Below are 13,282 nucleotides of genomic sequence, written 5' to 3'. Positions count from 1 at the left end.
GCTGGGAGCAGCTCCTGATTTCCTTCCCAGCGCAGGGTGTACACGCCGTGGGAACTGCCTGCCGTGTTTCCTCTTCGGTACTTACCTGCGTTTCCCTCCTCTCCCTGCCGTCAGTCCAGTAAATAGAAGATGCGTCTGTGTTATCCTTGGAGTCTCTCCCGGGAGGGCGTCTCCTGCTGTGGCCGCGAGCAGGGCTGCACCAGGACTACAGGAAGCTCCCGGGGAATCTCCTCGGTTCTGTCTGCTCAGCCTAGAGATGGACGCTTTACCCCAAACACGCGTTGGATGGTTGGTGCCTACGCCCTGGCCAAGTGGGGAATAAGATGCGAATTCGATCTTTACGGCAAATGCTAACGACGTCTGCCCTCGCCATCCTTCTGAAGTCTTCGCATGTGTTAACGTCATTGTTACAACCACAGGACAAATGTGTGCGGCCAGCTCCGTGGACTTGCAGCCTTCCGTCCAGTTTCCAACACATTCCAGATGCTCCTGCAGCACCCAAGGAGGAGGGCCTGGCTCTGGACCTCATGATGGAAGTGGGTGGACGGCCGGAGGGACCCTTCCCCGGCCCCCAAGGGCCTGGACAGAACAGGGGTGGAGGCTCTCATGCCCCAGGGGTGGTGAAGGCGGCCTCAGGACCGGGCGCCAGCTCCCTCCTCTTCCTTATTAGGGACTCAACACCTCGTCTTGCAGGTTGCGGTTTCCAGGGTCAAGAATGTCTCTGTGGAGCACGGAGAGACGCCAATGTACGTGGCAGCCGCGGGCTAAGCATTGCGGATTTCAGGCGCATGGTTAGTTCATCACCGAGGAGGACGTGCAGGAATTGAGACTCGACAGCAAAGAATGAAATAATTTAAATAAAAACAGTCCTCTTCTGCTGCCAGGGTGCTGGAGATAAGTGGGACCAACTCGGATGGAGACCCTTCTGAAAAGAGGGAAGAGCTTAGCAGGGAGAAGCTCCAAGGGAAAGGCCTCTCGGAAGCCCCATCCAAGTTAACTCCACGTTGTCTTAAAGAGGGGGAAGTACTGGGATCCTTGAAGCGGAAAGAAGAAAGAATCATAGCGACACGACGCCCCCGTGTCTCTGTCACAGGCTCAAGGAGGCTCCGGCTCTAGGCTGGGCACAGAGCAGCCCCCGCTGCCTGCACCCCTGGGTCCCTCCTACGAGCCGTGCCCCCAGCTTGGCCTGGAACCGTGTGTGAGGAACAGAGCAGACACACCCAAGTGTTACACCTGCTGTTATGAAACACACTAGTCCTAACTGGGAGGAGGGGACCCCATGGGGGGAACCCTGTGCTGAAGTCCAGCCACCCCCCAGCTCCAGGCCATGGACGGCCACTCAGGAAGGACTTACTGAGCACCCTGCCCCCAGGACAACGTCCAGGTGGAGGAAGACATGTAAGAAACCGGAACTGGGCAGCCAGGCAGGGTACAGCCTACAAGCCGACATGCTGGGCGGTGGTGTGGTCACTCTGCTCAGCAATCAGGGAGGGCTTCCTGGAAGAGGTGGCCTTAAACCAGCCGGGACAGGGAAAGTGAGGAAGCGAAGGTGGGAATGAGGGGGGCTCCTGTAATGCAACCGGCGGCCAGGAAGGGCGGCAGGAGAGGTGGCCCAGGGGTCAGGCCACGGAGGGCCATCAGGTGGGAAGGGCCTAAAAATGTACCGTCTGGACCAGGACATTGGAGAGAGACCGAGACCCACAGGGGACCATGAACTTGGTTGACAGCTGCCTTCAGACTAGGTATGTCCTGGTCACCAGATCAGCATATTTCTTACCGTAAGTCATGTGAAAAAAGCGTGAAGGTCATTGTCTTTCCAAAGCTAGGTGGGTGATGTAGATGCCAGCGTGTTGCCTGTTTCACAATGAGGAGGGGTACAGCGGGGAAGCCGAGAGGGGGAGACGGAGAGCAGGGAGAGGATTCCGCGCCGGCAGTGGGAGACCATGTGCACGCGGGGCTGGGGCCCGAGGGCGCTGGGACGTCTGCCCTGTCCCTGGAGAGGAGTGGGTGGGACAACACGAGAGTGATCTCCAAATCCGCAAATCCCAGTTATGCCCCAAACTCCTGTGGGAAACTCCTTCCCCCCACACCCACACGGGAATGCTACGTCCTCGCAACAGCTCCAGGGGGCAGGCCACAGACTTCGACTTCTTGTCTCGGTAGACAGAACCACTTGGGACCTTGTAGACAAAAACACTGCAGAAAAGAACACACTGAAAAAAATAATGAGCCAGAGGAAGAATGCGTCCCCCTCCAGCTGATAACCTGGGAGACCAAGAAGCAGGACCAAGTGTTCAGGAACCTGGCCCGACATGCGGAAGACCACAGGCAACTCACAGCGCCAGGGTGCATGAGGCTCGTGGGAAGTCAGGGGTCGCATCCATTTATTCAGAGGGAAGCTCTGTTATACGTGAATCAGGAGTGGGACTGCACCCTTGTCCCGTCTGTACGCGCACCTGGGCCGGGGCACCTGGCCAGGGAGGGGGAGGGGCAACACCAAGCAGACCATCCGACGTGGGCAGGGCTGTGGGTTCTGCTCTAGTGTCTGTCCCTGAAATGGACCCCGACTGTAGAGCCGTCATTGTTGGAGGTTGGCAGGAGATAATGTTTCTAGAAGTAAGACCACAGAGGAAAACATCCTTTTTTTTTTTTTTGGATTTTTATTTTTATTTATTTACTTTATTTTATTTATTTTTTTATACAGCAGGTTCTTATTAGTCATCCATTTTATACATATTAGTGTATACATGTCAATCCCAATCTCCCAATTCATCCCACCACCCCATCCCCCTGCCACTTTCCCCCCTTGGCGTCCATACGTTTGTTCTCTACATCTGTGTCTCAATTTCTGCCCTGCAAACTGGTTCATCTGTACCATTTTTCTAGGTTCCACATGTATGCATTAATATACGATATTTGTATTTCTCTTTCTGACTTACATCACTCTGTATGACAGTCTCTAGATCCATCCACATCTCTACAAATGACCCAATTTCATTACTTTTTATGGCTGAGTAATATTCCATTGTGTATATGTACCCCATCTTCTTCATCCATTCGTCTGTCGATGGGCATTTAGGTTGCTTCCATTGCCCTGGCTTTGTAAATAGTGCTGCAATGAACATTGGGGTGCATGTGTCTCTTTGAATTACGGTTTTCTCTGGGTATATGCCCAGTAGTGGAATTGCTGGGTCATATGGTAATTCTATTTCTAGTTTTTTAAGGAAGGAAAACATCCTTGCTGGTAGAAAAGTGATGTGTCTAAAAGTCGCTCGTGAGCAATGAAGTAGGATCCCTCCCAGGGGCACTGTTTTATCCATTCAGCTTAAACTTCTATAGGCCCCTGAGCTGTCTCCAGGGCCCTGCACGTTTGTTAACTGGCCTTTTTTCTTTTTAAGTATTTGTTTATTTATTTATTTATGGCTGTGTTGGGTCTTCGTTTCTGTGCGAGGGCTTTCTCTAGTTGTGGCAAGTGGGGGCCACTCTTCATTGCGGTGCGCGGGCCTCACTGTCGCGGCCTCTCTTGTTGCGGAGCACAGGCTCCAGACGCGCAGGCTCAGTAATTGTGGCTCACGGGCCCAGCTGCTCCGCGGCACGTGGGATCCTCCCAGACCAGGACTCGAACCCGTGTCCCCTGCATTGGCAGGCAGATTCTCAACCACTGTGCCACCAGGGAAGCCTTTAACTGGCCTTTGAGAGCGCCAAATGTTTGCGGCATTACAAGTGGTGGCTGTTTCCACCCAGAAACGGGTGTTGCACGGACCGCGCCAGATCCCTGGGACCACGAGGCATGAAGCTCTTGGCCGCAGTGCCCAACGCACCCTGCTGCCCGGCACTGAGCGTGGAGTGCAGGGCCCACCTGTGGCCGGTCCGACGCTGCCATTAAAGAGATGCACCTTCTTTCTGCAACTTAAATCAGCAACAGCACAATCTCAGCTTTTAAACGTGATTTGATTCTGACACCCTCTCTTCTCATGAATAACATCTGACAAACTTGACAAACAGCATCTCCATTCTGTTCAGCAGTTTGTCGGTGGAGGACCGTGTCCCCAGGCTCTGTCGCAGGGACGTCCCGGTCAGGACCGTGCGTGTGGCCGCCCTGTCCTGTGACGCCTGCTCTGTGCCACGTCTGTGCTGGTCACGAGCCGGGCGTGGTCCATCCTCGTGGGGCTGTGGTCTGGCCTGAGCACTGAAGCCGGTCTTGACCAAGGACGGTAGCACGGTGGTGTCCACCGCTGCTGAAACGGCCGACCTGCGAGCTGCCTGGGCCATTTCTTTCTAAGAGCAGGTCTGAGCCATTTGGCTAGTCGGCTGGGTGGGGTCCCGCCGTGCCGGCGCTCCACCCGCTGGGAAAAGGCTGCCTCGGCCCCATGTGGGACCCGCCAGTGTCCCCCCGCCTCCAGCCCCAAGGTTCTTGTTCTTGTCCAGTTTCCAGGTCTGCCCTGATGCTGTCTGGAGTCCCCTCCTCTGCCCCTGAAGAGTCCCAGGCCCGTGGTGGCCTGCTGGGCCCTGGTCCAGCCCCCATCACTCCCACTTCGCACGGGTGCAGCACCAGGGCTCCCACCACGGGCTGACCCCGAGGTCCCGTGAGGGGAAGGTAGGAACATCCATCAGAAGCACATCCGGACGTCCAGCCATTCCGTACGGTCGGGCTGCCGTCTGTTTCCACCTGGCAGAGGGGCTCGCTGGGCCTCACGGGATGGGACCCGATTCTGGGCAGACGTGAGTGGGAGGAGGGCATCCTCAACCCTTTTATTGGATGCTGAGGAACAACTGGTTTTAACTGTCCTTCTCACACATTTCACAGCCCCAGAGAGCACACCACAGCTAGGGTTCCACAACCCGTGTGTGCACGTGAATGTACACGCGTCTGTGTGTGTACACACGTGTACATGTGTGAGGACAGGTGTACGTGTGTGTGTGTGTGTGTGTATTGGGGCCTGTCTGGAGTGATCGGCAGAACTAACGGGCCTGGCCCCGCGTCCCTGGGGTTCCCGCAGCCCTCCCAGCTCCCCCCAGACTTCCTGTTAGACCCCCGGGGTGCAGCCACGACGACTCTCCTCCTTGGCCTCACCTCAGACTCACCTGGACAGGAAATTTAAAAGGAGTCCCAAGGCCCAGGCCACCCTTTGCCCCACGACAATATGTCATCATGTTGGGGTGTGAGATGCAAGCGCCCGTGTTTTTTAAAGCTTCCCTGGTGCTGCCATGCAGTGAAGGTGCGACCCACTTGCCTGAAGGGTCTTTGCCCAGAAAAAGTCTTTCTGCATCGGAGACTGTGGGTTAATTTCCAGAACTTCAATGAGAACTTTGGAGGAGAAGCTGTTTATTCACATGCAGGTTTGTGGAGCAGACAGGGTTCCACAGGGAGGAGGAATCCTGACAACAAACCCGCCCTCCCTTCATCCTCCCCCTCCCCCTCCTCCTCCCTCCCCCCGCCCCCTCCCTCCATCCTCCTCCCTCCCCCCTCCCTCCCTCTTCCCTCCGACTCCCCTGCCCCCTCCCCTTACCCAAGTGAACTTCGCTCTGAAAGGGAAAAGAGACAGGCCAGTCTGTGAACAAGGCAGCGAGGGGGAAACGTGCTGAAAGATAATGATAAAAACGGGTGCTTATTTGCAGGAGTTTATGGTCTGCAAGCATGTTCCTGTGCTTTTCTTACTTCCAGCCTCTGAGCAGGGTACAGTGAGGCCGAGGTTATCACAGAGCTGCTGGGAGCTCCTAAAAAGTTCTGCATCATGGACAACTGTTTGAGCTCAGGGATCCGGGTCATGTCAGTTATCTTCAATTTTCAGTGCTATTTGGGGCCAGGAGCCTTTGACGCCCTCCTCCCCAGCACGCTGTGTCGTGTGACCTCTGCTCACTGCCTCTACTCTGCCCCTTTCTCCCCCCACCCGCTGGAGCCGCACACCTGCGCACACCTGCACACACCTGCGCACACCTGCGCACACCCTGCGTGCCCGCCGTCAGCCGGTCTCCGTGGCCAGGGGAGCTTGTCGGTTCGGCCCGGACACTAAGGGAAGGAATTCACCGCCCCTCAGTGGGCGGAGCCTCAGAGAGGAGAGGAGCAGTGAGCGCGTGGCAGAGGCAAGTACCGGTGCACTCACGGGCGCCTCCTGGCCGGGTCCCAGGAAGCCACCGGACTGGTCCTCATGGTCGGTGCCTTTGCTCAGAACTGCAAGTGAGTGAGCCCAGCTGGGCGCCAATTCCCAGCCGCAGAAGCGTCTCCCGGGACCCTCCCTCGTTCTGCTTGTTCTTCTCTCCTTCAGCTGCCAGAGCCCTTCCTCTCCAGCTTCCGGTAACCACGGTGGCCGTCGTGGAGGCAGGGGTTCCAAAGGGAGCCCAGCCGTGCTGTTGGCTCTGTCAGAGCCAATTGCTCCAGCAGCATCGGGGCTGCTGCGGGGACGGGCAGGGGGGCCAGGAGGCCGGGAGGCTGGGAGGCCAGGAGGCCAGGAGGCCGGCCCCGTGTCGGCTCGCCAGGCCTTTCGTGCAAGTGTGATGTGGGCTCTGGCAGACACCTATTCCACAACAGGGTCACGGGCACTGGACCGAAGGATAACCGCAGGCGGGCGTGGTCTCCATTTTCACTCCACACGGCTTAGCTCAGAGTCAGGGTTAAACCCCATCTAACCCTGAACCGTTCTGCTGATATCTCTCTCTCCTCCACTCTCTCTCTCTCTGCTCCAGACAAAACAAAAAACAAAACACACCTCTATGATACATGCTACGTCATTTTTCTTTTCTCTGCTGGTTCCCGTCCAAGAGGGGGTCCTGAAGGTGGGTGTTACGTCATCCATCAAGGGGAGAGGAGCTGGGCTCTGGATCTCAGATGCGGGTGGCGCTTCTGGCTCCACCACGTCCAGCTTCAGGACCCACTCTGCCGACCCTCCGCACCCCACCCGCTGTAGGGACGGCAGCACCTCCCGCCCTGTGCGGGTTGTGAAATGGCACTAGGGGCTTCCCTAGAGAGTCACCACCCCACACGACTGAGACATACTTCCCCTCCAAATCTTGCTTTTCTGGGTGTCTTGAACTCAATTTAAACTGGACAAAAGGGAGATTCACTTAAATGGAAGATGAATAAATGTCTGTCTGCTCGAGGCTTTCAGCAATAGCCCAGCTCTCCAGGCAGAAACCCAAACAGCTGGGCCGGGCTCACTGTGCCCTGTGTGCCGCTGGGGACTTGTCAGGGGCCCCGGTTATTAGAGTTTCTGCAAGCATTGCAGGGTCTGAGCCATCCCTAAGGGAAGGCTCGGGACCGAAGACCACTGGACGATAGGACTGCCCGTCGGGGTGCACCAGCTGAAGGAGTCAGCGTCCCAGGTCTGCCCTAAAGGGGGAAATAACAGAGGACAAGGTGGCCACGGCCCCCACCTGCTCCCTCCCGGGGAAGCCGGCCCTGGCAGGGGAGGCAGACAACTCAGCCGCAGAGAGAGAGAAAGAAGGCGCTTTCGGGAGTGACGACTGCTGTGAAGAAAGTGACATAAAGTAACGAGGTCGATGCAGTGGACCCGGGAGCTCCTGACCCCGCGAGTCTGCAAAGGCTGCCGGCCGAGCCCACGGGAGACCACGGGAGACCACTCGGGGCTGAAGCTGGGCCGGGCTGGGCAGAGCAAGCCAGGAGGGTGGCAGCAGGCGCACGTCCAGGGGTCGTGGGGTCAGAGCCTACACGGCTCTGCGGGGAAAGAACACAAAGTGCAGGGCGTGGGGCCCCGTGGAGCGGGGCTCGTTCTCCCGCAAGGATGCTCCCCGTGGGTGGCACGGGGTCTTGCAGATGACGCCCTCTTTCCTGGGGCTGGGAGATGGCGCTGCTTTTATTCTAAATGCACCGGGAGACGGACGGAGAAGAGGGTCACACGGGGGCCAGAGTGGTGAGCTGCGTGCTTCCTGAGCTCTCTCCGTGGAGAGTGGGTGGTGGGGAAGGGCGGTAGGAGGCGGCGGAGGCCTGGGGGCCATGGGGGGGACCAGGGAGGTGACAGACACGCGGTGCACCCTGCAGGTGGTGGTGGCAGGACTCACTGACGGGTCTGGGGTGACGTGAGCCGAGGACGACAGCCCCACTCGAGGGGCACGGACTGAGAACACATCTCTGAGGCTGGTGGGGGGAGCGAAGCGGCCCTTTGGACACGCTGAATGTGAGGAGTCCGTAGGGGGCTGCGCTTCTCAGGGTTCTGGCAGGAAGCGGGGGGCACCCTTGGTGTGTCTGGGGAGGGATGGCAGGGCTGTGAGCTCAGGCGTGCCTCCAGCGGGCTCCTCCTGATTGTCTGCCCCTCGCCCCCCATGTAGACCCGGGGCAAATCCGGATCCCAGCCATTCTTTCATCCCCTAAATAGATTTTGAGCACCGGCTTCATGCCACATGGTGTGTCGTGGGGTCATTCAGCCAAGGTCAGAGCTTTCAGATGGAAATAAATCATTCAGTAAAAAAAACTGAGTGTCCCCCAAAATCTAGACATCAGACATCATGTAGACAGACAGTACAGCTGCCTAGATCGGTTTCTCCATTTGCCGAGAGTGTCACAGAAGGTAAGCGAGACGTCCCTTTGTTTGGGCTGAAGGGAGAGGGGCCGAAGCCATCTGGAGGGCAGGAGCCCGCACCCCCCTGCTCCCCACGGGCTGTGCCCATTACTCGGCAGATTCATTTGAGGTGAGGGTTTCACCCTCCCGCGCACCGCAGATTTCCGGGGGCCCGTGTGTCTGCCATTTTACTTTCCAGGCTGGTGGGGCTTCCGGGCTTGACGCCTCTGGGTGCGTGTTCACGCTGTCCGCCAACAAGGCTGGATTCTGTTGTCGAGGCGTGTTTTAATGAGCCATCCTCGAATAGACGGTCGCTCCCACGTTTGCAAGAAAGACCACCTTTCCAAAACTTGCCCTTGGGTTTCAGCAAACGCGGAGTTTGGCTCCCAGACAATGGGCGTTGCAGAGCTTGGCTCACAGGCGTTGCTCTGGTGTTGCAGGTCAGCCGGGTGGAGAGGGAGAAGAACCAGGAGCTCAGGCAGGTGCGCGAGCACGAGCAGCACAAGAGCGCCGTCCTGCTCACCGAGCTCAAGAGCAAGCTGCACGAGGAGAAGATGAAGGAGCTGCAGGCCGTGCGGGAGACGCTGCTGCGGCAGCATGAGGCCGAGCTGCTGCGGGTCATCAAGGTCAAGGACGGCGAGAACCAGCGGCTTCAGGCGCTGCTGCACGCCCTGCGTGACGGCGCCCCCGACAAGGTGCGCACCGTGCTGCTGTCCGAGGCCAAGGAGGAGGCCAGGAAGGGCTTCGAGGTGGAGAAGGTGCGGATGCAGCAGGAGATCTCCGAGCTGAAGGGGGCCAAGAGGCAGGTGGAGGAGGCGCTGACGATGGTCGTCCAGGCCGACAAGGTCAAGGCCGCAGAGATCAGGAGCGTGTACCACCTGCACCAGGAGGAGATCTGCCGCATCAAGAAGGAGTGTGAGCGGGAGGTCCGCCGGCTGGTATGTGCGGGCGGGGCGCGGGGGGCGCGGGGCGCGGGCAGCAGGGGCAAGGGGCGGGCCTGCTTCGGCCTCGCTCTCGGGCAGGGTCCCCTGCACGGCGCACCTCACACCCCTATGGTTGGTTTGCAGACTCCAGAGAGGCCAGGCTACTAAAAACAGCGGGATGCGTTTCAGAACTCACCACAGTCAGCGCCCCCCCAGGGCCCAGGAGGCTGCAGTCCTCTCCCCTCCGCCCACCCAGCTTTCCTTCCCATTTCCAGCGTGGCCACAACACGGCACCTACAAAGGAACCCCCCTGTTTCCTGGAAAGGGCTTCTGAAAGGTTCCCCTTCTCACAGCCCCAAGTTAAGCTCAAGCCAGGCAGGGGCTAGTGTCTGATGGCATGAGTCCCACACTCCATAACTAGCAGGTTCTGCGGTCTGTGAGCTCACTGGACCCAGAGAGGCGAGACCAGAGGCCCACAGCTGATGGTCATGGGCCCCAGGCCCTCCTGACCTTCCCAAGCTGTGCACTGTCTGGGAAAGCGGCACCCTTTGCAGGTCAGGAACTTCATCGGGTGCAGCCTCCTGGCTCCAGAGACCAAGTGCCCAATATATGTGTGTATATATATATGTGTATATATGTCTCTGTGTGTATATTTCACATATATATATCTTTCAGATGTATATCATTGAAGACATACATGCCTGATAGCAAGAAGACCAATACTTCCCTTTTGAGACCCCCTCCTCCCCACAAGAGTCCCACAGCTCCGCGTCTGTCTCACTTAGCCCAGTGGGGAGGGAATGGGCGGTGGGGTCACATTCCACCCACCGCATCTCCCGCCCCTTCCACCAGGTGTCGCTGTTGGAAGCCAGTCCACAAGGTGCCGCCCCGCCAGCATCAGGGCCCAGCGCCCCTCCATCCACCTCAGCTACTCTTCCCAGAGCCCAACCATATTACAGAATATACAAAATAATTGTTTCCAGTTTTTATGGGATATAATGCACATACATCACTGTCTAGGTTTAAAGTGTACAACACGGTGGTTTGACTTACGTTTATGTGTGAAATGATTACCCCCAGGAGCTTAGCATCCATCAGTTCATGGAGACACGATAAAAAGAAAAACCAAAAGAAAATTAAAAAAATTTTTTCCTTGTGATAAGAACTCTTAGGATCTACTGTATTAACAGCTTCCATATATTTCAATACATATCAAAGTTGTGTTTTTGTGCAATTTAAAGCAAATAATGAAAAACACACACGAAGTCTCAGCCGCGTGCCCAGCACACAGGAGGTGTTCCCAGAGCGAGGGCCACAGTGAGCGCCCGTTGCCGCCACCCGCGAGCCCAGCATCATGGCACAAGCCTCCCTGCCAGGGCCTTTTCTCCGTTGCGGCGCTGCCCCCATGGTGCCCCCTTGCTTAACTGAGGCCCAGCATCTCTTCGACCTTCTCGTTTAGGCTCTAGCTGGTGAGAGCATCCTGGCCCCTAGACCCAGCTGTGGATTCAGGGGTAGCACCCGGCCCAGCTGTGCAGACACGTCTGAAGTGACCATGACTGAGGCCAAGTGTGATGCCCCAGCCCGGGGGGATGGGCAGCCTTGGCTGGGAATGGGGGCTCCGGGGCATTTTCAGAGAAGGCGGGGTTGGAAAGAGGGGGAGTGGGAGCAGGGCTGGAGGGTGGAAGATGTGGTCCAGAGGCGGCCCCACCTAGGGGCCTGGGGGCAGGTCTGAGGAAGGGACCTGGTTTGGAGGGGAGGCGGGCTGGGGGCTGTCCAGAGGCAGGGCCTGGCCCCGAGCCACAGTGCAGGGCCAGCAGTGGTCAGGGCGCTGCGGGCCGGAGGAGGGACGTGGTCCCAGGTCCCAGCACAGCCACGGTGCAGCGAGGTTCACTGACGCGGCCCCAGGGATGACCGTGCTGACGGCCGTTGGGGGTCTCAGGGCTCCCGCACAGAGAGACCCCGCCTGCAATTACCTTGGAAGATATTTGGCAATCCCAGTTTCTTACAAACGTCAGGCAAAGAGTTGCTGTTTCCCCAGCCGTGGCACTGGCCCATCCCGGGGTGTGGTGACGATTTCCCTGGGTCTGGGAGGAAGGCACGTGGTTCCGGAAGGTCAGAGGTCCACCAGTGCTCAGGGAAGCGCTGGCCTGGGGGAGACGTGGCCTCCCCTTCTCCGTGCGCCACCCAGAGCTGGACGCCGAACCAGGGCATGTGTGACCGCCGGAGCGGCCGTGCAGCAGCGAGTGCCAGACAGGGTTGCAGCCAAGTGAGGGCCAGCCCGGGGGCCCTACTGCAGCCCAGGCACAAGGCTGGAGCGCAGTGGCCGTGGGCAGCCTGACCGGGAAGCCAGGAGCGTGCAGGGAGGTCCGCGCCCCTGCGTCCACGTGTGGCCGGCGCCCCGTGCAAAGACTGCTGCTTGTAGCAAACCTGGGGCCTGAATTCCCTGCACCCTGGGGGACGGGAGCCCCGCCTGTAGATGGGTCTCGCTGGCAGCCCAGCCCAGGGAGGAAGGGAGGGGACCTCAACAAGCGGCGGCCACTTTGCAAAGAACACGACAACTCCCAAGTGGCCAAAAGCAGGAGACTCCCCTGCAGCACCTGGGTCAGTCTGGCTGGAGTTTGGGGGCCTGGCCCCTGCCCGCTTGCCCCAGCTCTTCCGGCCCTTGTCCTGCGGCTCCAGCCAGTTTGGGGTCCTCTGGGTGCGGCTCACAGGGTCTGAAGGGGAGGCTGTAGCCATCTGTAGCCATGTCAGAGAGGCCAGCAGGCAGCGGGCTGGCCCTGGTGAGGCGTGAGGCTGAGGGCCCCCGCAGGGCCAGGCGTGGGCAGGAGCGGGATGGCTGGGCTGGGCCAGCGGCGAAGGGCCGGGGAGCTGTGGAGAGTTAGGTCCCTGCTTTGACCCCGGGACCCTGGGTGCTGGCCGGAGGTGTGGCACCCGGTGAGGGCACAGAGCTCTCAAGGAGAAGCTTCCTGGAGGGTGGGGACGCGGCGGCCGGCAGGCACGCCCAGGCAGAGCCAGGGAGGCCCGGAGCCAGGTGGGCTGCAGGGCTGCAGGAAGGACTCGGCGCTCAGAGGTGCTTCTCACCGGCGGGGCTCGCCTCAGAGTGCCCGGGGGGATTCAGGAGGTGACTGCAGGATTAGGGCCTCCCTGCTGAGGCCCAGGCCTGTTGTTTTTAGGGCCCCCTGGATCTTACAGAAGGCTCTGGGGCCACCTCGTCAGCCGTGCCCGGCTGCACAGTGACCCTGGAGAGACTCGGTCCCGGGGTGGGGGTGGGGGGCTCCTGACCAAATTTTCACCCTGTCAGAGTGGAAGGGAAGGAGGTGGTTCGCTCCGACTTCCTCCGTGAGCTCAGGTGCGTCCCCATCGTCCCAGCAGGCGGGGAGGGGGTGTGACTCTGGGCCCCAGGAGCAGCTTCGGGCACATTTATGCTGTGCTGTTATGGAATCGGGGGATGTCTGTTGAGCATTTGCTAAAATACCAGCTCAGATGGTTATTAAAAATTCTATAAAACCAAAGAAGTACAGGCAACACCAACTTCAGCTTTCTCATAAAAACCTCTGGTGTGTGATGCTACCTCCCCCCCAGCTGTCTGGACAGCTAGTTAGCGTGGTTAAGCCCGTACAGAGACTGCTGTGAGGGGGCGTGGATCCTTTGCAGGTCAGGAGAACAGCCCAGCTTTCCCGCGGCCGCCCGCCGAGGCTTCCCTGGCCATCCCATTACTCGGGTTTGAATGTGCTCCCCGAGCTGAAAGCAGCCCCCTGAGTGAGGTGGGGGCCCCATGCATCCGCCAGAGCGTGTCTCGCCTCGGCTGGGCGTGCCCGTGGTGCACACGCGCCTCCTTCACGGACG

At 58.9% G+C, this 13,282-nt stretch overlaps 1 protein-coding gene across 5 annotated transcripts in view; it reads left to right on the top strand.

Annotated features, from left to right (window-relative positions):
• The window catches only part of JAKMIP3 (Janus kinase and microtubule interacting protein 3), a 97,958-nt gene that overhangs the window by 49,058 nt on the left and 35,618 nt on the right, over positions 1-13,282 (top strand). For all 5 annotated transcript variants that reach the window (XM_057531590.1, XM_057531594.1, XM_057531593.1 and 2 more), the window contains exon 3: positions 8,954-9,451. In XM_057531590.1, coding sequence (XP_057387573.1) covers positions 8,954-9,451 — 498 coding nt within the window. The remainder of the gene's footprint in view (positions 1-8,953; positions 9,452-13,282) is intronic.

The sequence above is a fragment of the Balaenoptera acutorostrata genome, chromosome 16, assembly GCF_949987535.1.
Source record: "Balaenoptera acutorostrata chromosome 16, mBalAcu1.1, whole genome shotgun sequence".
In the NCBI taxonomy this organism is placed as follows: domain Eukaryota; kingdom Metazoa; phylum Chordata; class Mammalia; order Artiodactyla; family Balaenopteridae; genus Balaenoptera; species Balaenoptera acutorostrata.
Note: the sequence above shows the minus strand (reverse complement) of the source record. Positions and strands in the feature narration are given on the sequence as shown.